Source organism: Kwoniella newhampshirensis, chromosome 3, assembly GCF_039105145.1.
Source record: "Kwoniella newhampshirensis strain CBS 13917 chromosome 3, whole genome shotgun sequence".
Taxonomy (NCBI): Eukaryota; Fungi; Basidiomycota; class Tremellomycetes; order Tremellales; family Cryptococcaceae; genus Kwoniella; species Kwoniella newhampshirensis.
Window position 1 is genome coordinate 1,669,314 of NC_089957.1, and position 22,551 is coordinate 1,691,864.

At 50.8% G+C, this 22,551-nt stretch overlaps 8 protein-coding genes and 2 non-coding genes across 10 annotated transcripts; 4 read left to right on the forward strand and 6 right to left on the reverse strand.

Moving 5' to 3' along the window:
• Positions 1 to 349: 349 nt before the first annotated feature.
• Positions 350 to 2,854, forward strand: IAR55_001954 (uncharacterized protein; the record flags this gene model as incomplete). The annotated part of the gene is made up of 3 exons (XM_066945075.1): positions 350 to 532; positions 666 to 1,306; positions 1,366 to 2,854. 3 exons carry the CDS (start codon positions 350 to 352, stop codon positions 2,852 to 2,854), a joined length of 2,313 nt encoding a protein of 770 aa, XP_066804998.1.
• Positions 2,855 to 3,618: 764 nt separating this feature from the next.
• IAR55_001955 (uncharacterized protein) lies at positions 3,619 to 4,901 on the forward strand (the record flags this gene model as incomplete). Its single annotated transcript, XM_066945076.1, has 6 exons — positions 3,619 to 3,730; positions 4,134 to 4,228; positions 4,293 to 4,308; positions 4,381 to 4,445; positions 4,550 to 4,671; positions 4,760 to 4,901. 6 exons carry the CDS (start codon positions 3,619 to 3,621, stop codon positions 4,899 to 4,901), a joined length of 552 nt encoding a protein of 183 aa, XP_066804999.1.
• Positions 4,902 to 5,189: 288 nt separating this feature from the next.
• On the reverse strand, positions 5,190 to 6,543 carry IAR55_001956 (uncharacterized protein; the record flags this gene model as incomplete). The annotated part of the gene is made up of 5 exons (XM_066945077.1): positions 5,190 to 5,239; positions 5,316 to 5,399; positions 5,503 to 5,830; positions 5,957 to 6,048; positions 6,228 to 6,543. The coding sequence occupies 5 exons, from the start codon at positions 6,541 to 6,543 to the stop codon at positions 5,190 to 5,192; spliced, it is 870 nt and encodes a 289-aa protein (XP_066805000.1).
• Positions 6,544 to 7,191: 648 nt separating this feature from the next.
• Positions 7,192 to 8,760, forward strand: IAR55_001957 (uncharacterized protein; the record flags this gene model as incomplete). The annotated part of the gene is made up of 6 exons (XM_066945078.1): positions 7,192 to 7,224; positions 7,423 to 7,485; positions 7,563 to 7,695; positions 7,931 to 8,138; positions 8,205 to 8,556; positions 8,647 to 8,760. The coding sequence occupies 6 exons, from the start codon at positions 7,192 to 7,194 to the stop codon at positions 8,758 to 8,760; spliced, it is 903 nt and encodes a 300-aa protein (XP_066805001.1).
• A 477-nt stretch (positions 8,761 to 9,237) lies between these two features.
• IAR55_001958 lies at positions 9,238 to 9,327 on the reverse strand. The gene has a single exon. It is a non-coding gene; the product is annotated as a tRNA-Ala (tRNA).
• A 576-nt stretch (positions 9,328 to 9,903) lies between these two features.
• On the reverse strand, positions 9,904 to 9,993 carry IAR55_001959. The gene has a single exon. It is a non-coding gene; the product is annotated as a tRNA-Ala (tRNA).
• Positions 9,994 to 10,303: 310 nt separating this feature from the next.
• Positions 10,304 to 13,961, reverse strand: IAR55_001960 (uncharacterized protein; the record flags this gene model as incomplete). The annotated part of the gene is made up of 16 exons (XM_066945079.1): positions 10,304 to 10,461; positions 10,531 to 10,723; positions 10,789 to 11,088; positions 11,139 to 11,366; positions 11,485 to 11,734; positions 11,876 to 12,282; positions 12,328 to 12,376; positions 12,426 to 12,482; positions 12,541 to 12,601; positions 12,651 to 12,676; positions 12,733 to 12,775; positions 12,825 to 12,842; positions 12,909 to 12,994; positions 13,061 to 13,237; positions 13,298 to 13,510; positions 13,594 to 13,961. The coding sequence occupies 16 exons, from the start codon at positions 13,959 to 13,961 to the stop codon at positions 10,304 to 10,306; spliced, it is 2,634 nt and encodes an 877-aa protein (XP_066805002.1).
• Positions 13,962 to 14,640: 679 nt separating this feature from the next.
• IAR55_001961 (tRNA pseudouridine(38-40) synthase) lies at positions 14,641 to 16,305 on the forward strand (the record flags this gene model as incomplete). Its single annotated transcript, XM_066945080.1, has 1 exon — positions 14,641 to 16,305. One exon carries the CDS (start codon positions 14,641 to 14,643, stop codon positions 16,303 to 16,305), a length of 1,665 nt encoding a protein of 554 aa, XP_066805003.1.
• A 285-nt stretch (positions 16,306 to 16,590) lies between these two features.
• IAR55_001962 (uncharacterized protein) lies at positions 16,591 to 18,074 on the reverse strand (the record flags this gene model as incomplete). Its single annotated transcript, XM_066945081.1, has 3 exons — positions 16,591 to 16,985; positions 17,364 to 17,587; positions 18,043 to 18,074. The coding sequence occupies 3 exons, from the start codon at positions 18,072 to 18,074 to the stop codon at positions 16,591 to 16,593; spliced, it is 651 nt and encodes a 216-aa protein (XP_066805004.1).
• Positions 18,075 to 18,534: 460 nt separating this feature from the next.
• On the reverse strand, positions 18,535 to 22,388 carry IAR55_001963 (uncharacterized protein; the record flags this gene model as incomplete). The annotated part of the gene is made up of 13 exons (XM_066945082.1): positions 18,535 to 18,576; positions 18,653 to 18,763; positions 18,821 to 19,100; positions 19,147 to 19,350; positions 19,747 to 19,861; positions 20,039 to 20,436; positions 20,481 to 20,670; positions 20,775 to 21,086; positions 21,306 to 21,331; positions 21,404 to 21,500; positions 21,557 to 21,721; positions 21,780 to 21,881; positions 21,986 to 22,388. 13 exons carry the CDS (start codon positions 22,386 to 22,388, stop codon positions 18,535 to 18,537), a joined length of 2,445 nt encoding a protein of 814 aa, XP_066805005.1.
• Between the last annotated feature and the right edge of the window lie 163 nt (positions 22,389 to 22,551).

Genomic DNA, 22,551 nt, shown 5'->3' on the forward strand with positions numbered 1-22,551 from the left:
TGTGTGTGTGTGTGTGTGTGCGTGTGTGTGGTGGCGCCGACCTCGTGTACATGCGTGTATTCGGTGATTCAAATGTTGATGTATGATCAAAGTCTGCGTTCATGACCGGATGAAACGTTGATTCAACTTCTACCGTTTCAGACTCGTCACTCCCACAAGCTCAAACAAGACTCTTCTATCATTCTTCCTCTACTTAGCGCTCGTCTTCTTCCTTCTCATCTGCTTGTCTCTCCTCTCATTCATTGCTTTACAGCGTTTCTTCTCTTTGAGTTCTGCTATTCTACCCTTGGGCCAAATCTCTGCACTTTGGGACGACAAGACCACACGGAGCCTCCGCTCGTCGCCCAAGATGACCAACGTCAATTCACTCCGTCACAAACGCTCAGGACTACGAGGAGGACCCATATCTATCCCCTTCCCCACGTCTTCCTCGGCCTTCATGCATGATCAAGCAGGCGATGTGGAAGGAGGGAAGCCTGTCTCTAGATGGAGCGGAGAGAATTTGACGCCGAACGACGGGTATTCCAACTTGGTGAGCAGTCATTCAACCTCCTTTCTTGCAACCGTCGCGATGACAGATCGCATCGGCTTGCCTTACTGCTTGCCTTCTTCCCGCGCATGTAGTGGGAGTGAAGATACTGACTTGTTTCCTCTTCCTTCGTCAGTTCACGTCCGGCATCTTTCCCGGCTCTCAGCCTACTCCTTCTCCAACTCTGTCCTCATTTCCTTCTCCTCCCAAGACATCGCCTCCCAGATCCCCTGTCAAGGGCTCTCATTTTGCTCCGCTCTCTTCATATTCGCCGACCACACCAGCTCGTCGACGCCGATCGTCGATCATTCACACTACACCGTCATCCGCATCTCCCCGTGTCGTCAAAGCATCAGGGATGAATGGGGGTGTCGAGCGAGCTTTGGACAACGTCATGCGTTCGTTAAAACTGGTCGCTATGGGCACACCTAGGGGTAAGTACAACTACGACGTTCCGCTTGGTCAGGAATCCAGGTGGTCCAGCTCGAGCGATGGAAGCGTCATCGGAGAGGGAGAAGAAGGGGATGGAGGGTTCTGGGGTAAACCTAGGAAATCTAGTGAGACAAGTAGGAGTCGAACGACTATCAAGAGTGCCAAGAGCGGAAAGAGTAAAGGGAGAAAGAGTGAAGAGAGTGTCAGGATGGATTTGGATCTGGATCAAGCCCCAGAAGTCCCACCGGTTCCAATGGATTTGCCTAACACTCCGGGAAGGAGCAGGAGGATGATGAATGGGTTGGTGAAGAGGTTACGCATGACACCAAAGAAGGGTCGAGAAACGTGAGTCCTGTTACAACACTCTGTACGTTCGATCTCCAGCTGATGAGTGGCTCTCACAGACCACCTGCAATGCCTCCTCCCGATTACCCTCCCCCATCTCCACCGCTTCCTTTGCCGATCCCCGTAGAACGAACTGTCCCCAGGAAGTCTTCCCTCTCGACCCTCCGATCGGTTCTTACTAAGAAAGGCAGTACCACGACACTTCGCTCAGTCCGATCGACGATCACTGCTCAACACACATTCATGTCAGGTTTGGTACCCACTCCCGATTGTCAAACACCGCCCGTCCCCCTTCCCCCTGGTCTGCCTCGACCTAATCGAGAGAGAGACGAAGTCGGAGATGGCTGTTTCCCTTCCACTCCCGGCAAGGGGCGTCTCAGAACGCCGAAGAGTTCGATCGGACAACCGAAACTTCAACACGAGACGAGTCCTTCCTACTTTCTCATAGAGATGCCACGTCGCGCTCCGGAAACTCCCAAAAGAGAGTCATTCGACCTCGATACGTACTTTGCTCCGACTACCCCTGGAAATCATACAGGTGCAATTCGATTCGAGACCGAAGTCATCGAAGCAGTCCACACGGATGAGGAAATGGCTGAAGGGAGGGAAGACGGTGATGAGACCTTGGACCAAACTGTCATCTTCACCCCTGAACCTCCCAGTCGATCGAGTGTCGACGCAATGATTCGACCAGCCTCTGATTTAGATTCGACTAACCAGTCTCTATCCTCTCTCTTCGCCCTACCAAATGAATCTACTCCTATCCTCACTGCCAAAGCGGGTCGAAAAGCCAACGAAGACTCCGTGCTCAAGTCCAAGCATTTGATCAACCTACTTCCCCAGCACGCACACAGTTACAGTTCTCCTCAAGGTCAAGTCACGGCAGCACTCAAAGGGCTTCGAAGCAAGAAATCGGTCGAAAGTTTGAAAAGGTCAAACCCCCTCAAAGAGAAGAACCTCAGCCTGAATCTCAGTACCGAGGTCAACTCCATCGGTCTTCCCGCTCGTCCAAGTGGGCCGCGATCAGTCTTTCGCCCCTCTCGCAAAGATCCCTTAGGAATCATCAAACGGTTCAACAAGTTTTCCCAGGCCGCCCAAGGTGACGAGAATGCCATGCCGTACCTTTCTGGAGCAGGAGACGGATGGGGTACACCACTTCCTACACAAAACCACAAGCTCGGTCACAATGATCTCGGAACGACCGAGAGCTATTTCGATGTCGACACTGGCAAGTCTGACAGGAACCATAGGAAGTCGGACGAGATCAAATTTCGCGCTAGTTTCCGACCTGACTTTTCTGCTCCGCCTCCACCTTTGATCACAGAAGGTCGTGCATCATTGGAAGCTGAAGTCTCAGTGGAGTATCCACGCGCTGAAACCAGGTTCGAAGAAGGTGGATTTGACTGGAGGATCACTAGAGGGAGCGAAACCAGCATGACGAGCGTGTCTATGACTACGGGGGAGGGAGTGGAGGAATGGGAGCTGGAGAGGTATTTGAAGGATCTAGAAGAAGATGGAGACGCCGGGAGTAAGGTTGAGGTCGTGTGATGGGTGGTCATTCAGGTGAATGAAAAGGATACATGAGGAGAGGCGAGGAAGTGCTGTGTGGTGATTGATGGTCCTGAGTGGTCTCAAGTTGACATGTTCGCAACCGCTGAGCGAGGTGCCGAAAGTTGACTCTTACAAACATACCCCCAACACATATACCGTGTGAATAGCATTTTCATAGCAGTTTACTTTGATTCATCCATGCATGCAGACACTCTACATCTTCCCCTTCCTATCCGACCGCTCTCCTCAGGCCTATGCCGCGCCACGGTCAGTGAGATGAGAACGGAGGAGAAGGGCATCACATTTACCCCGGATTCAGCATCGATCGTGCCTGTGACGTACCTTTTGATACCCCGGAATCTCGCAGGTAGAAATGTGTTTTTACCCAATAACGATCCGATCGATGCCTGCCTTGTCAGCTATGAATCTTGGAGTGAGCTGGAAGAAGTTGACGGTGTGCGATGTGATTCCCACGATCATTCATTCATTCATGCATTTACAGAGAGAGGGAGAGAGACGTAAGCTTAAGTATTGATCCAGCTTCGGCATAATCGCATGGAGATGTAATCGTACATATGTAAGACTAACGTGTCAGTCGAACAATCGCACATTCTCCTCTCTCTCTTTTTCTTTCCCCCAACATCTGATCGATAAAGTCCTTCATGTCAATCACTTCCACTCGAACCCGTCAATCCACTGCCCAATTACTTAAACTAAGACTCAACCTCCGACGACCGCTCACCACACACACACAACTCAGAATGTCGTCCTCCTCCGCCCCTTCTTCGTCTGCCGAAGTCCCCAATTTCGGATTCAAGGAACGTACCCCGACATCGGAGGAACAGGGCTTGATCGATGATGTCCTGCAGCTCTGTGAGTGAGGTCGAGCTGGACGTCAATTTGCGTCGGTTTGTGTGGCCAGCTTTGTTTGGGCAGGCTTCTTTGGCCAGCTTGTTTTTTGAATGGTGGCGTTGGACCGCTTCAGCGTGTGCTTGCAGAGTGTGTGAAAGCGACTTTGTTCCCCGGTCAGAAGATAAGGATCCGCCATTCGGAATTGTAATCGGAATCGGAATCGAAGAGGAAGATCGTGTCATTCCACGGCATACCTATCTGCTTTTTCATTCCTTTCCACTCCATTCCTCTCCCTCGCCGCGACGGCATGAGAAGGCTCCAAGTTATACAATGGGAATGAGACAGGACTTTGCGACAGAATGATGATAGTGCACGACCTGATGCCTTCCACACCATTCTCAACTACCCATCCACCCACCCACAGACCAGCTCCACCCCGTCAGCTCCGCTTATGCGCGATACGATCCCTCGGCGACGTTCCACGACCCGGTGGGTATCGCCGACGGTCTCGATGCGGTCGTGAGTGGACTATACAATCCTGACGGTTGCGCAGACTGATCCCTGGTTTCTTTTGGGCGAATAGAAAGCGCAATTCAATGGTTAGTCTCCTGATCCAAAATAATCGCCGGAATCGAGAGGCTGCTGATCACTTTCTTCCTGCATTTCCACAGCCATGCCTGCAATCTTCTCGTCTTCCGAGACAAAGGGTCTGAAGTTCCTCGACAACCCCGAGATCGTAAGTGTACCTCGCTCACCTTTCCTCCCAATCCACTTTTCACCTCTTTACCATGCTATTGTCCATGGTCAGGTGCTGATTGTATACTTTTGTGCGCTCCGTAGAAACCCCCTTCTGTCCAATTCACCCTCTCACAACTGTACCACTTCAAGTTCCCTCCCATGGAAAAACTCGTCAACTCGTTGATCACCCTCCACGTCGATCCCTCTTCCAACCTCATTCTCACGTAAGTCTGCCTGCAAAATCACACTTTGCCCTCTCCTCCTGCTCGTACACAGCCTTGATCGCTGATTGGCATTGATTTACTTTCTCAGCCACGATGAAGAATGGGACGCCAAGTCAAACACTACAGGAGGCGATGGGTTCTTCGGTATGATCAATGAGATCAGGAAGAAGACCACGGCCGCAACGGTCCAAGCCGTCGTTGACACTACTCCTCACGATTTGCAGAAGTAAATGCAAGGCGCTGTTGCGTCAACTTGAGAGAGAATCAGGAAGGACAGTGGAGAAGTATGAAGCCTCATAAAGAAGTCGATGAAATTTGTTGAACACCATCATACCAGATGCAAAGATCGAAGTTGAACACCGCCGCTTGATGTTAAGTCGAGAGACGTAGGGAGACCTCTCAAGCCCGTATCGAGGTCGCCCGCATCACAGGCATCCATGTAATGACACTGCATCACTTCTCTGTCACGAGCTATACGACTTCCAGATCCATCCTTCCGTCTCCTCACTTCCGGCACTTCACTTATCCTGCCATGTCGCCTTTCTCTTCTCAGCGAAGGCGGCCATACCTTTACGCGGGCGTCATCAGCTCGCCGCTCTGCCAATGGGAGATACATCGTCCAGCTGAGCGATTTTTCTGCTCACCTTCTTTCTGGTCTTGCGTGGCGAACAGCTGTTGGAACAGTCTTCTCTCAAGTCTCAGGCCTTGTTCAAGTGGGAGGTCGAGCGCTACAAGCAGGCAAAACATTCGTAGTCAGTAAATCGTCCCCCTAAAACCGAGCATCGTTTCTTCGCTACGATCGTCCTCCAGCGAAACTCCGTCTGCACTCACCCGCATTGACAGCCTCCTTACCTGCCTGAACAGCCACTTTCCCGAATCCAGCGACCGTTTCCGCCGTCTTCACCGCAAGATCCACCACGCTCTCTCCCTCTTTCGTCAATCGACTGACCAGACCCCATCTCTCCGCTGTGACGCCGTCAATCTTGCGTCCGGTGAGGACCATATCCATCGCTCTTGCTTTCCCGACGAGAGAGGTGAGTCGTTGGGAGCCGCCCATACCGGGGATGATACCGAGTGTGATTTCGGGTTGGGCGAATGTGGCGTTGGGGGTCGCGATCAGGATGTCGGAGAGCATGGCGAGTTCACAGCCTCCTCCGAGCTGCGAAAGTGCGAGAGCGTCAGCACGGGGTTCTGGAGCGAGACAGATGGCAAAAAGAGCCATTGATGTAAATGGCATAGAATGTCATTCTGAGAGATACGTGTTGCAGCAACGCCTAACACCCACCGCATAACCTGCAACCGCACCGATGATTGGTTTCCTGATCGATGCGATCTTGTTCCATGATCCGAGGAAATTGGTCGTGTATGCTTCGGCGACTATGGAAGGCAGTGAGTGTCAGTATATCATTCAGCCCAGCAACAAGAGCTGTGTCAAATAGGTGCAGACAATTCTCAAGCTCTGGAGAGGTATCTTCGGAAGCACAGACCCTCCCAGATATACTGATGAGTACAGCCTTGACCACAGCCGCCCTGTGATCCACGCCAAAAGCACTCACATTCCTTGTCCTTCATCTCTTTGATATCTGCCCCAGCCGCAAACACTTTTTCCCCGCCCGTGATCACAATCGCTCTGACACTCTCATCCTCCTCCACCTTCTCCAGCTCGGCGTTCAGTGCTTGAAAGAGAGGGGTGGACAGTGCGTTGAGAGCCTTTGGTCTGTTCAGCGTGAGGATCGCGACTGTGTTGTTCGGTGATCTGGTAGGGATGACCAGTCGGTCAGAAGCCGTGGTAGACGTGGACATGGCCCGTAAAGTGACTCGAGAGTGTACGACGATGAGAAGAGACTGTCTGAGAAGGGTACGTGATAGCATTGTATGAATGTCGGGGAATGGTCAAGTCGGGCTCGCTCTGAAGACGTATATAGGCGAGTCGAGGTATGTCCATCAGGTGGGAAGGCTATCGAGTGACAAGGGCAGGTCTTTCACCGAGACGTGAGAGACAGAGAGCGAAACAACCGCTTAATACCATCCTGTACGTTTACCGGTTCCCACCAAATTGCACGGGTGCCACATGGTCAATCTCCTCTTGGGTGATCGACACAAAACGCCGACGTTTGATCCCGCCCGCATCGCTCCTTCCCACTCGAGTTTTGAGTCCACTCGGGATTGAAATTGAGAATCATTCGTGTCAGCACATGGGATCCAAAGGTCAAATTCACCATTGCCTTGTCCCACTTTGTCCTACACTTGACACTGCTCTCTCACCCGTTCTCATCATCTTGACTTGATCGCAAAGCATCCAAAACAGTCGTCATAACCGACTAGCCATATCCGATCAGCTCATCTCCGATCAGCTCATCTCCGACCAGCTCTCAAAAGGAAGCGCGACTTTTGCCACAACCTTTCCTCATCAACCCAAAAAGTCAATCGAAGCTGGTATTGGTCCACAAGACAACCAGCTGAGCAAGACGAATCTTCTCGCCACCAGCAATCTTCTCTCATCCCACATATCCACCCGTCATGCCGCGGTTCTACGAAAATAAATACCCAGAGGTGAGTGAGAAGCGGTGCCAGGTGATGTGACTGGACGTCCCCATTACTGACAGTAGATGTCAACCTTTCATTCATCTCCACTCGACCAACTGTCCCTTGCAAAATGACTTGCGGCGACCATTCTTGTCATATAAACTTGTCATCGCTGTTCCCAACGACGTCGACCCGTGTCCTCGTCTCCTCTCTATATACACACAGGTCGACCAACTGGTCATGGTCCAAGTCCAGTCTATCGAAGATATGGGAGCCTATGTCAAACTCGTAAGCTTCTCCTCTTCCCTCAATTTCTAACAAGTCAAGGAGGACAAGCTTATAACCTGCATGACCCACTTGCTTAGCTCGAATACGACAACATCGAAGGAATGATCCTCCTTTCTGAGCTTTCTAGAAGACGTATTAGATCCGTTCAAAAACTGATCAGAGTGGGAAGAAATGAGGTCGTCGTTGTCATGCGTGTTGATCCCGACAAGGGTGAGTAAGAAAAGGCTTGAATGCTCTGTCCCGTGTACTGTTTCATGGCTAAAGCAGTTGCTGATGAGCCGACAATGCGTTACTTGAATTTCTTCTCTTTTCCACCGAACGTTTACGTCTGCTTCTTCATGCTTCCGTAATCCGCTACTGTCGTCCGCTATTCGACCGACTCTGTCACCCTGATCACGTCCTCCAACGATCTTGCCATACACTCGCCTCTCTCTTCTACTCACAGGTTACATCGATTTGTCTAAGCGACGAGTGTCTGCCGAGGAAGTTGTGAAGTGCGAGGAGCAATACGAGAAGGGAAAGGCCGTCGATTCCATCATGACTCAAGTAGCCAAGAAGAGAGGTGTCTCTCCGGAATCAGTGTATGAAAAGATCGCTTGGCCCTTGCATAAACAATACGGACACGCGTACGAGGCGTTCAAAGCTTCTATTAGGTGAGTTCCAACACATTGTTCAAAGCTATGAAACCCAATGTTGACTGAATACGAATCGTTTCACAGCGAGCCCGAAGCGATCTTCGGTCCCCTTTCCCTCGATCCCGAAACACTGTCCGATCTCAGAGCAGGTATCGCTCGACGACTCACTCCCAAACCCGTCAAAGTCCGAGCAGATATCGAGGTGAAATGTTTCTCGTACGCGGGTATCGACGCCATCAAACGAGCTTTGACTGCTGGTGAGGCTGTCTCTACAGAGGAAGTCCCTATCAAGGTCAGATTGGTCGCTCCTCCGTTGTATGTGATGAGCACAACGAGTACGGACAAGAATGCGGCGATAGAATTGATGGAGAAGGCCGTCGAGGTCATTGGAGAGAGCATCACGAAGGAGAAGGGAGACATGACTATCAAGATGAAAGTGAGTTGGGGTTGTTTATCGTCACACAAGCACACACACCTTGTGCCCGTTGTATGCAACAAAGCTGATTGAGTGTTTCCTGATTCATAGCCTAAAGTCGTGTCGGAGACAGAAGATGCCGAGCTCAAAGCTCTCATGGAGCAGTTCGAGGCGGCCAACATGGACGTTGCGGGTGATGACGATTCGGAAGAGGAGGAGGAATAGGCGGAGACGGTGTAACGAGGGTCGCCACCAATATGGGCTGAGCAGCAAGAGGAGGGACTGGGATTGGAAGGAGATATGGCCGTTGTGCATTAGATAGACAATGGGCAGACAGACATCATGGGTCATGTGATTGCATCAGATCTCGCACTATCTATGAGTGTCCTGGGTGCCAATTCGATGATCTATTTTGCGGGCCGACATCCCAAATCAGACGTGAAAGCGTTCAGCTACCAGCCGGTCTCACCTGACGTCTCTCACAGAAAAACAGGCATATATCAAGACGGTAGGCTGTGTCAATGACCCTTTTTCTCAGTAAACGATTTTCAACGATGATAGTAATATCATGGTGAGCAGTGCGAGCTCGTTGTCATTCTCCTACCGGCGTCTGCTTGATTGAAATTCATAACTTGGTAATAACTTGCTTGCCCTAGTAAGTTAGATATTGACGATCCACGATACGTCAAAAAGATTTATTTTTGGAGAAGCAGGGAATTGAACCCGGTACCTCGTCAATTCAAGTTGAAATAACATGCTAATGACGCGCTCTGCCAAATGAGCTACATCCCCTTGTTTCAAGGTGGGTTTTTTTTGTCGAGTCAAATGACTTATATACTTTGTGATTTTTGCTTTTTGGTTTGATACATGAGGAGCACGGTTGATGCATATGGGAACGGTCAATTTAGGACATTATGAAGAACGGCGAAGGCGAGTATTAAGAATTATATATTATTGACTAGGTGAGGCTCAGGCTCATTACACCTGAATCTCAAGACGGGACTGTGTGCATAGATGGCTCAAGATGAGAATTAAATAAATGAGTAAATACATTACTCGTACGCCCCATCCAAGCAAGGGCCCTGGGACAGATAGGACTCGTCCATGTGATCGATCGATCGAAGGACGGAACATGAACATGAACATGAACATGAACATGGTTGCGCACAGAACAAGAAGGAGGAGCAGGAGGAAAGACCTCTCTCTCTCTCTCCTTTTATCCTGACTAGCGAGGCTGAGCCGACATAAGCTGGTCGGTCAACCGATCAAGCTATCGAAGCGAGTCTTCCACAACCTATTCCACCACTCAAGGTGCACATTGGAATGTAACCAAAACCAAAAACCAACGCAAAAAGAAAGAAAAAGAAATGGAGAAGCAGGGAATTGAACCCGGTACCTCGTCAAGACTAGTTGTAATAACATGCTAATGACGCGCTCTGCCAAATGAGCTACATCCCCGATTTTCGGTGTTTTTCGCTGATTAAGAACTTGTATCATTGCTGAGTTTGACAAACCTATAGACCAATGCTAGATCTTCTTGTTTCACGTTCGCCCTGCTCGATCGTAGCGCATTATACAGACTTCTCAGATAGCCTCAGTGATGCATGGCAATCGTCAGATACCAACAAACCAGTAGTTGTACAAATTCCTTTTCTCATTTCGTTTTCCACCATATTTTCTTTCACCCCACATCTTGATCGTCCACCCATTCCAACCCTTCCGAATGTCTTCCGCGAGCATTTCCGTCTTGGGGCTCTCAATGGTCCCACTACACGTCGATTACTCCGCATACCGTACCGCTCATAACCATATCGAGATGACCGCCCCATTTCTCCGTAGCCCATTCGTCGAGATCCAGTAGCATCTTTGAAGCTGGCATATCGGGTCCTAGTCGAGATGCCGTGCCCGGTATCATTTGATTGAGGTCTGTGAACGCAGTCAACGACAAGCTCAGCTATTCGTCCCCTGTACGTTGACCCCTGCTCAAAGACCCACCGAAAGCAGACCAGTGTATCTTTAGAGTCTCTCCTGGTTCCATCCGCAACGTCAGGTTCAAATCCATGATCGGTTCATCGGCTGCCGTCGCAACCTTGATATGATGTCTCATGCTGTGCTGAGGCGGCGGGAAGTTGAACGACCATTTCAGAACAGCAGCTTCGAAAGCAAGGGTGGGCCATACGAGACCCCTCTGTCGTAGATGATGGCAATGAGCTACGACCCTGACGTATATCTCGCACGTATCAAAGCACTTACAAAGTCGAACCTCAACTTGATTTCCCTCTGGCCATAATCCCACTTGCCTTCTTGAACATAATGGCCCATCTTCGGCCACTGGAAGTCTCGCGCTTCTGCGTCCACAGCAACTGGGAATCTGTAAGTGTCAAAGAAGGACGAGATCGGGTACATGACGTCCCAGTCACTGTCGTAGTCGGTCAAAGAGGTGTGCTCCAGCGGTGAGCCGTCGCCGTATCGTGCGTGAGCTGAAGGGGCAATGTCGGAGATGGGTCCTCGGTCCATAAATGCGATATGAGCGGTGTGAGCCCCGGATGTATGCTATGTCGTTGTCAATCAAATGCTGCAGTCTAAATTCAGTTGCCACTCACGTTGTAATTATATTGCACACCAACACGCTTCGGGTGCATCTTGTCATACGGGAAGTACCAAGGTCCAGCCATGACTGTAAGAGCTCCTGCAAGGAAGAGGACTAGACCTAGGAGAACCTTCCGTTGTGTCCTCCTAGAAGTTCGGTGGAAGAGAGCAGGAGCGTAAGGGAGGAAGACAAATCCGCATGCAGAGGAGATGGTCGCCACGATATGCTCAGCGGGTGCGTCCTACCATGTCAGTCATGTTCAGAAGCCTCATTTACTTACCTTGCCCATTCTACCAGCGAGAGGAGTGAAGATGTCCAACGCCTATCCGTCAGCGTGAGCGCCCAGTCGAGTAACTCACCGCGGGAATACCCTCAATAGCAAACGCCATAAATCCAATTGTCGTCAAGTAGTATGCGCTCTTCAATGCGATGCCATCCTTCTTCCCACCAGCCGCTCGACCAAGCTCATTCATCACCGCACCAACGAGGAACATCCCGGTGATGAATGCGAAAAGGTATGCTGATCTGACTCGCAGCGCTTGCAGGAGAAGCATGTACAAACTTGATAGAACAAGTTGCACGTAGTAATGTGCTTGTTCAAGTTGTGGCCTGTCTATCGGAGATAGGAATTTCGATAGTAACAGCTGAATCGAAAGATGGCCAATGAAACCTGCTGGTACGAAGAGAACTAAGGGTAAATGTTCGTGTCGGAACCTGTCGTCAGCGAAGAACGAGCGCCGAAGGACTCACCAGAGCTGTCCCTTCCCGACAGCACTCAGAACTCCAGCTAGAATGTTTGCTGATACCAAACCGCCTATCATGCCAAGTGGTGTACCGATCAAAGCGACCAAAAATGGCTTCCAACTTCTCCTACCAAGATTCCTCAAAGTGATGCCGGCAGCCAGAGCTGCGAGTGCAGTGTAAATCCCGTCGGCTTTATTCATCGAATACTGGAAGAAGAGTCGATCGTACAGAGCGAGATACACCACATCTGGAGGTGACCAGGCTTCCCGCATGAGCAGAGGAGACTCGGGAGACAGAAGGTAATCGACGATGGCCATGATATTGCTACCGAAGTGCTGGGCTGACCCACGCTCGATGTGCTCCAAGGTATCTCTGCGAGTATGGTAGAAGTAGCTGTGACCCACGATGGCCATCTGTGGAGATGTCAGCTGTCATCCAGTCGTCACAGATCTACTCACGTCTAATCCTGAGACGCCGAGATATCTTTCGAACTGTCCGAAATCGGTGCTGCGGGGAGATTAGCATCATTCCTCATGCTGTAACGAATAGAACTCACTCCGACATGATGATACCGGATTGGAAAACATCGGACGCAATGACGGTACCTCGAGGACTGGAATGGTCAGCCCGAGGTCACCTAAACTCAGACGTACTATGGTGAACGAGCAAACGCGTCTATCATCTCTTTGCTTGTAGCTTGGAAGAGAAGTGCACCTCCAGTAGATCCAGCCGCTGAGTTTGGCCGTAAGTAAGTGTTTTAAGGCATGAAGATCGTACTGACCCTCGAGGTTGATCATGGCTCGAACTCTGAAGTATTGTCAGCTTGTTCCTACAAGTGCCGTAGGTGGGGTGTTGTGGCTCACCTCTTCGCACTGGGGTGTTTGGTTGAGTACAAATGAGATCCGTCTTGGAGTGTTTCTGCGACAGTCAGCCTTATAGCTAACTGCAATCTCACCTTCGGCTCCATTCCACACTGAACCGGATTATCAGCTTTGCGAACATCTTCAGAGAGCAAGGTACTCCTTTTAACAGAACATACAGAAGATGATGGACGCATCGAACGGCTCGTTCCTCTCCACCAACACTCTCGCTACGTCCAACATCACTCCGGCACCGATCCCATCACTGCACCGTGCGAGCTTCATCAGTGCCGTCTACATTGTCTCGGCACTCGGACGGCCGTCCACTCACTCTGCAGCTCCAGGAGAAGGCATTGTCGAGTCGATATGTGCGCCAAGAAGGATCGCATCTTGGTCAAGATGAGGTGCTGAGGCGTTGTACGAGGGTGGATGTATGGATGTAATCTGGAGGATGATGTTGGCCACCCCGACATATGCCTTCAACACCTCATGATCCAGGATTTCGAAGCTTCAAGGGCCATCCATGCGTCGTTAGCATCCATGGCGGATGAATGTAGGGAGGACTCACGCGTGGAAGCCAGACCCCTTCTGGGCCCACCAATCGCACTTCAGATTCCCACCTTCGTCGCATTTCCTGACGAGTTTCTGCACCTCTGACAAGACATATTCTTCCCCTGCAATCGCTTCGTATGTGCCCACAGTCCTGTACCCTATTGTCTCGAGCGCTTGGATATGACCTAATATCAATTCTTCCGCGGGCTGAGGTCGACCTGACTCGTCACTGTGGAACCGCTGCAAGGTCAGCTACCGTCTGATGGGAAAAACTCTGAGCGGAGGTGTCCCGCTTGAAGATGAATGGCTCACTAAGGAGGCAATGGTTCTGGTAGACTATAATGAAGTTTCGAGAATAGGTAGGGTACGACGGTGAGAAGAGGTATGAAGACGAGCCAGTTCCAAAGAGGCGTTTTCTCCAAAGGATGTTCGGCAGGAGCAGGATCGCTCACTGTCACCTTGACCTTGATTGGCGATTTCGACGATTTTGACTTTGACTTGTTGTTGTTCTTCGGAGTGGACGCAACCGCATGACCGTTCGCAGCAGAATCTCTATCCACTCTACCTTTCCCGATCCCATCGGCGTTGAGGTTCTTTGGTGTAGATGTAGCTGATGTCGCCCCGTTGCCGTCGCCCTTCTTCGGCGTACTGGTGCCCTTGTCGGGCTTTGGTCGTGCCATAAGAATTGTTATCTACTTCAGCGAAACAGATACGACGTCGGTCTCCTTCTGGATCGAGTGTGTGGTAAAAGTAGACGATACGGGTGAGAAAGAGGAGCAGGGGATCGGGGGGATGGGAGTAGTCTGGTCGAGTGTGATGAGGGGTAATTTATCTGTAACTTGGATGAATCCAGTAGCGAGAGCAGGGTGAGATGTGATATTTGATGATGCTGATGTCATGCCGAAAACTCAGATAAACTCAAATCTATACCAGTTACCAAAACAGAGAAAACATGACGAATGACAAGGTCAAAACATGTACGAGTACCCTTTCTCCCTCTTTTCTCGCCTACCAAGCTTACATCTCAGCTCCCCACTCAGCTCGACCACCGACCGCTACCTCTGATACCGGAATCGGACTCCAGACGCGTAACTGAGCAGCATTTTCCCATTTCTCTCCTACTTAACATCTCAATCTCATCATCATAAAACGACGTAATCAAGTTGCCCTGGCTCTTGGAGCGGCGATCACCGCTGCAACCATTTTCTAATCGGGTGCCTAAACCAGCAGAGAAAAAAATGATCTGAATGATCAACTGATTCGACCTCTGTCAACCTTGATCAGCCGTGTCCTCCACACCAGAAACGCTGCATGCTTCCTACCTCCCTGAGGTGTATCTCCCGACGCGCTGCCAAGAGAATGTCACGATACGCCAACCTATCTCGTCAAGAGCTCATCGCGAGATTATCAGCTCTCGAAGGAATCAGTTCGTCATCGAGTGAACCTTCGACGGCCGATGTCCCACCTGTCGCCGGACCTTCAGTCTCTCATGCTGCGGCTGCAGCTACGGCTGGTCCTTCTACATTGACGACAACCGCTCCGGGCGTGACTACTGGAGATTCAACACCATCGTCGGCCGTAGACGAGAGTTTGACAGGACTCAACAAATCCCAACGAAGGGCCAACAAACGCGATGAAAAACCATTCCATTTCCCTTCCCACCCCACACGACACATCGCCCTCCTCGTAGCATATCACGGATGGCCCTACTCCGGCTTGGCTCTCCAACCCCCCACCTCACCCGATGCTCCTATCGTCCAGACAGTCGAGTCTGAGCTGATAGCCGCCCTCGAGAAGACGCGGTTGATCGAAGTTGGGAAGGGGTGGGAAGGGTGTGGGTACAGTCGATGTGGACGGACAGATAGGGGTGTGAGTGGAGAGGGTCAGGTGGTGAACCTCTGGGTGAGAAGCGCGAGAAGACCAGGTGATGGCGGATCAGATCTGGGTGGAGGAGGGTGGAAGGAAGCTCGGGAGCCTTCACCGCCAAAACCTGCTGCACCTGATGAGGGCCAAATCGAAGATGAATCTTCCACTGGCAAGACTGTCGAAGCCAAGTCCAAATCGACTACGGTCGAATATCCCTATCCTAAACTGCTCAATTCTGTTCTCCCTCATTCTATCCGAATCCTCGCATGGTCTCCTCTATCCCGACCTTTCGACTCGCGATTTTCCTGCTCTCACCGCCATTACCGTTATGCCTTCCATCTCCGACCGACGCCCACCTCTCCGCCTCTCGATCTCGCTCTGATGCGCGACGCAGCCGCGCGGTTGATCGGTGAGTTCGACCATCGCAATTTCTGCAAGTTGGACGGCTCGAAACAGATTGAGAATCATCGACGGACTGTCCTCGAAGCGTATTTCGAGGAGAGTGAAGAGATCCAGGGGATGATGGTGTTCAATCTGATCGGCACGGCATTCCTATGGCATCAAGTTCGACATATCATCGCTATCCTCTTTCTGATAGGATCGAAACTGGAAAAACCGGAACTGGTATCTGATCTGTTGGACGTGGAGAAATTCCCTTCAAAACCGAACTACATGATGGGTCATCCCTTACCGCTGACGTTGCACCATTGTGGATATCCAGATGAAGCGGGGCTCGATTGGCGTTTCGGCGGCTATGACGGTCCATATTCATCGCTGGCAGAAGAGGACAAGGAGACATTGTATCCTGTAGCAATGGGAGGTAGAGAAGGGTTTGAGAGAACACTCGATTCATCGAAACAACAGGCGGAACTGAGAGCTTGGCAAATCGGAGGATCTATGAAAAAGATGAATCAAGTCTTAGGACCCAGTAGAGCAGAGAAGATCGGCGGATGTCTTTGGCCCGTAGGTGGAGGTGAGTTCCAGATGACGGGGAAATACAGGCCGGTGGAGACTAGGACGAGAGGAGAAACCCCCGATGAGGTCAATAGGAAATGGAGAGAGATAAAGGAGAGGCGAGGAGCTGCCGCAGCATCAGCAGCAGCAGCAGCAGCAGGGGCACCGGTGGCGACCGATATGGTATCTGCAAGAGACGAGTAGGCCAAAGAAAGATGGACCGGAAATTTTTGCCGGATGCCACTGCCACATTATGATCGCATTGTTATGCTCAAGAGCAGTTTATCATACGATGTATACATGATGAACCAGTGTACGAGCCCATAGAGGCTGAAAACGTCTTGCTATAAGCATGACACTTGCTACTAGGATGATGATTGGTCTCTCCAGCTACTGACATCCCTGTCCTGCATCCGCTCGCGTCGTCCAAATCCACGCCGTTTCTCGATTCACCCCTGCGGAACCAATTACCGACTGACAAACACCTCCTTACACACCCATCATCCTCAATCTATCCGGATGTATCCCCGGAGCCGCACCTCCCCCTCCGCCTCCTCCTTGAGCCGGCGTGAAAGCGGGTGGTGGACCCACTCCGGCCCCGTTCGCGGGCGAAATTCCTCCTTGTTGAGGTGGTGGGATCTGCATACCCTGGAATCCGTTGGGTGGAGGCGGTCGGAAAGGTGGCATCCCCATTCCACCGGGAGGAGGGAAGGGGGGAACTCCCATACCGCCAGGAGGAGGGAACGGCGGTGCGCCGTTAGCATTGGGAGGGAAGGGTGGTGCACCATTACCGTTGGGGGGGAATGGGGGTCGGAAAGAAGGAGGAGGTTGAGAAGGGTATCCGTTAGGTGGTCCGCCAGAGGGTGGGAATGGAGGAGGGAATGCTGGGGACAGAGAAGAGAGTCAGCTAGGTATTCTGTCTTGAAGCCTGATGCGGGTTTTGTACAGCTTCCACGACCCGCCCTTCATCAAGCTCCATGTTCTTATTCCACCTTCCACACACACGTCATGGATTGAGGAGTGCTACGCCTCATGACTTTGGCTCTTCTCCCCGGATCCCTATAACCGACCGAGTCATCCTTATCCCAGATCTCCGGTTTTCCCCCGGGAAGGTTTGCATCTCGACACCTCAAATAGGTCACCACTGGTTCCATAGGTCCTCCCCCCTCCCGTACACAGATCCACACACAAAGAAAAACGAAAAGCACGCAACCATGCCATTTGATCCATGCCAGTCCAAACCCATCTCACGTTCCACTCACCCGGCTGCGTAGCTAAAGGATTCATGAATCCCGCCCCCAGTCTCATGCTAGGCGCCATCATCATCTGTGTCCTACCCCCACTCTCGTGCTGCTGGATGATCTGATCGATGATGTTCTGCGCTTTATCGTGGCCTAGCGAGGCGAAATAGTCTCGGACGTTCGAGACGTGGTTACGACCTGTGTTGTGGGCCTTGCGGGCGTTCATCGAGTCGTGGGTCAGGTAGCTGTGTTTGATATTGGTCGGTCGCAATTGAGTTGTTTCGGGCGGGTACGGCGAGGTCAGGTAGGGAAAGAAAATGGGCCAGAGGGAGAAGGTTACGAACGTCGGGATGGTCGAGGGGAAGATATGACAGCAGAGGAGACGACGAGTCAGGGCAGGAAAGGTGGATTGTCAGCACTGAGATTCGACTTCAAGATTTGCTGATTGATGTCCACGACGATTCCACGAGGACAAAAGCGAAGAGGAAGCTGCTCGGAAAAACGAATGAAGACCATCATGAGCGAGCAGAGATGTCTAGACCGTAAACCCCACTGAAGAGCGCACCATCTTCTCTCTCGGCCACACCCGTTCAGTCTCAGTCAGTGAAGGAGAGGCAATCGACCATGAGAAATCGATACAGGAAGCCATTCTGAATCACGAAACAGGAAGGATCATGAATGTGGAACAGACAAAACTCACATATCGCAATAATCACAATAATATTTCCCCATCTTTGCGGTCGTTCTCAGTTCTTATTTCGTCTGGAGTCAGGTCCTTCACGATACTTGCCTTTGATTTCCACTTCCAAGGTCGATCGAGGATTTCAGCGACGTGAATAGTTAGCTATCGATGGCTTAGGATGTACGGTAGAATGTTGAGTAAGACAAATATATCATTGTGTCAAGAGAGCAAAGGAAGGAAAGAGTTCCGAAGGGGTCTCGTTTCCGGGCCTAGCATCTCGCGCGCCTATTGGTTCACTTTCCCGGATACGCTTGCCAAAAGACTGCTGATTATGAACAGTTCCACGATGCATGAAGGATGCTATATGCAACGAGTATGACGATTATGTCAAACAGAATATGTACAACAGGAATATACACGAATCATGTACTAACATGGGATTAAAACTCGATATGCTGATGGAATCGGTCCAGGCTCTCTCGCCTCTTTGGCGGTATCACGATATGATCCCTACTTCGACAATTTGTCAAAGTGTTTCGGAATTTGCCAACCCTGTCCTCTCAGTGTTAGGTCAGTCCAGATGTACGGTTCGGCCTCACGGCCGTATGACCGCAGCTATACAGCTCACATGCTGGCCTGCAACCCTCTTATACGCCTCTACTGCCTCTCGCATGGTGTAGGGCCTGTCCCAAGCTCTCGAATCCAAACGGGCAGGTGGAGTCGCTTCGGTCATATTGACCTGCGCTCCCTCGCTAACATCAGCTACTGCATGCCTAGCAAAGTCGTCCATACGCACCATGACGTCCCTTACGATCGCCTCAACGCAAAAAGCTGGGTTCCAGCCACTTGCTGTCAAAATCTCATTGCACACCGATCCTCCTGCTGTGATATTTCCCCCTCCTCCTTGGACGAACGGTAAACACCTTGGATGGAGGATACGCATGAACGGGGGAGAGTGTGGAAAGCTAGCTGGAAAGCGAAGTTCCGCAATGATGGATGGCACGTTGCGTTTCTTCAAGTCGGACCTCAACAGACTTTCGGGGAAGTCGTGAAGCTCTAGGAGCCAGCAGTAGAGACTGTAACGAGATCAGCGATGCTGCAAGCATAAAACCTACTTCTCACCTATCGATATTGGTATCAATGTAGAAGGGCAATTTTCCCCCCTCTTGGGCTCCGATTAAAGTCTTGTATTCCTTTCCGAGAGCTTTTGAGGCAACGACTGACGTCTCCGAAGGAGGGGGCAGTAATTCGACCTGTTTCATACGAGTCGTCATGGTGGGCTTGAACAGCTTGATCGCGGCTGGTTGTGGAGGCGGATCGAGGATTCTGCGATCGGTCTCGTCGTAAGAGTCATCGTCGACGTAGGTTGTGCGGCGAAGCTTTTCAGGCATTTTCTAAACATAAGCTCTCTTTCTGAGGTGTGCACTCACCACTCTCAATGGCACGTGGTAGTATGTTGTCGGCATCTTCAGCTTCGGATCGTGTTGAAAAAGATCCCCTGGGGTAGTTTCAGCCTTTGACACGGGGACGTCAACAACCCTTTCATCGACGACTTCATCTGTCCCTTCAGATTTCGTTCCTTCAACGAGCAGCAGGAAAGGTTTGATTTGTTTTGTATTATTCACTTTTTGTCAGCATTGTGCCAATGATGCGTGGACTCACCAACATAATAGGGTTGACGTGAGACGAATGTGTTCGGAACATTGACTGAAATCAGCTCACCTCATACTACACCACCTACCGAGCTCGACTACAGCTACCGCCTTTGACAACGTAAAGTCCGCATTGGCTCGTTGCGTACCTGTGGGTCTTGCGTAACCGCTCATTGAAGTCGAGGCTTCATTCGCGAAGTATACACCATTGCCAAACGCCTTGAATCAGCTTGCCGCTCAAAGACAGAGACCTACTCTTGCATTGGCCACCTCAACAAAGTCCAGCCCTGTCCTGAGGATATTATGCCACCTGTCGGTTGCAGATCCTGGATATGAGCATGACACTTGTGGAGAGTACTCACCATGAAATGCGAGTAATGTCGGATACTGCCGGCAATTCTTATCCTTTTCTTGGGCTGCAACAATCTCGCTTCTAAAATTACTCTCCTGCTCGGGTGATCCGACTACGAAGGTGAATTGCTTTAAGCAGGTATATCCGGTACGATCAGCGCCCATTATGCCTTCTTCTGGCTTGGTTTCTTTGAGATAAGCTCGGCAGGAGCCAACAACCCAACGAAGGATAGCGATACTCCCAGTCGGGGTGTCAATTTTGGCGAGCTTTATTCCCTTTTCGAGCTGTGCTTTGATTTTAGAAACCTTGGGAAGTTGGTCGATCAGCCAGACCAGTGCCTGTCTTTGATTGGGCAAATCATCGAGCAAGGTTGCTTTGGGAAGTCCAAATTGAGGCAGCACCTCGATACTGTGATATAAAAATTAGCACGGTACGTGAATGGTTACACTCACTGCAGCTTGAGCGGCAAATCCATCCTAGCCGAAGATGATGCTGCCGAATGAGCGAAAGACAGCAATACATCGACGACCGCAGGGTGGGTAAGGATTATATGCTCAACGGATGGTCCAAGACCCAAGCTCATCATACTATAGAGACAGAGATCTTTGTTGCAAACATAAGGTCGAAGAGAAGGGATCGAAACTTCGAGACCGCAGTTCTGTTGATGAGCTCAAGCCAAACATAGCCACTCACCAAGCAGTATTTTGGCGCTTCCATGAACCGTCGGAGCACCCAATTAAACGTACAGAGCTGGATATTGCCCTGTAGACCGTGGGCAACGGGGTCGTCGTTATCGGGAGGCCCTTCAGATTTGGGATGATGAGATTGATTGAAGACTTGGCGAGACGAATCCTCGTCCATGCCGATCCTGTCAGCAGTTGCCCAATTAAGTTTAAACGACGTCTTCAAGTGGAAGCAGCGATTGAATGATTTGAGGTAACCGAGTAGAGGGTCAGAGAGGTAGAAAGGTGTCAGTCCTCCTTGACCTCGCGTCGCAGCCACCACAGCACCAAGCGGAGGTTTGTCTGATGTCAGCAACTTTGTCTGCTGGCTGAGGCCTACATTGTTGATGGAAACCCAGCCAGTATCTCATTTTATCCAAACCGGACGGGTAACTCGCCGTTCCCATGAGTAAGGTGATCCTCTGGTCTGCTTTCCATGCATCGACCAGACCGTCATCCCACATTGCTAGGGTGTTCGGATCGATAGGAAGGTTTTTCAGCGGGATCGAATATGATACGACCTGCGGTCAGCTTCGTCCGGCATGCATGACCTACCCAGAAGTCCGAGACTCTCGTGAGTCCTGGTCGATAGCCAAATTTGTGCGCTTGCTCGAAATGTCTGACGTTAGCTCTGCTGGAAAGGCCCTACTCACTCTTTCACTATCGACCATTTATCACCCAGATCCTCGGCGCTTCCCTTGGCTGTTTCGAGGCCTCGGGTCGGTTGTTCGAACCATTCCTCGTCGTCGCCTATTTCGTCATAAAAAACATCGTCCGGGTCGTCGACGTCCGTGAAAATCCCCCACTGGCGTCGTCGTCTCCCTGCAGTGAAGCGACGAATATCTCCACTAGCGAGGATATTTCCAAATCGTAGATATCAAGAAATCGAGAGAAGGTGGTTTCCGCACGACTGGGCATTTCATCATCTGCTATGATGATGAGCTGATACGAGGCTGGGTATGTTTTCAGGCCTACCGATATGGTCCGGTGAGCAGGACATAAGCTGAGAGACAGAGCGATACAATTCACCTTGAAACACTATTTCCAGCCTCATTTGCACACTCCTTCCATCAATATCCTCGTAGCCCAGCTCGAACTTGATGGAATCGGCAGCATCCCCGTAATTCCAACCTGATGATATCAGCCATTATCAAATTTAATCAACGTACCTTTGATGATAGCTATCATTCCTGCATACCCTTCCACTTTTCCTCTGTTGGCCCACTTGGACTTACATATCCTGTAATCTTTCTTCCATCCTTCTATCCCATATGATATCTCGACTGCAGGGGCACGGGAAGGAGGAATGGTGTGCCTCCTTCGAGGAGAAAGGGCATAATTCTCCTTCATCGCAATACTCCAATCATTGTCTTTTCCCATTGCCGCCGCGATGAGATCGGGATCCACATCCATATCTTCCCCAAACATATCGGAGGAGTCGCCTTCAACACTCGGGGGGGAAGGTGGCTGCATTGGCGAAGATACAGTGGAAGACGTTGCTTGAAGTTGTACCGCTTGTGATTGCTGATTCCGAAGGAGTCGTGCGGATGACCGAGTAGTCCGCTTCACATTGGGAGTGTCCATTGTGTCGGATGACCGAGCCCTTTGCGGACGGGTCCTCTTGCGACGCGTAGACATGTCCGAAGCAATCTAAAAGCTGAGGATTGTACGAAAACGAGAAGAGACAAAGTGCAAAAGGAGTGGTCTTTGGACGTGAAAGGGATGTGTGATTCAGATTCAAATTCTCTCTCTATCTTCATCGATGACAAGCGAGGTGAAAGAAAAGGGCAAGCAAGGTAAT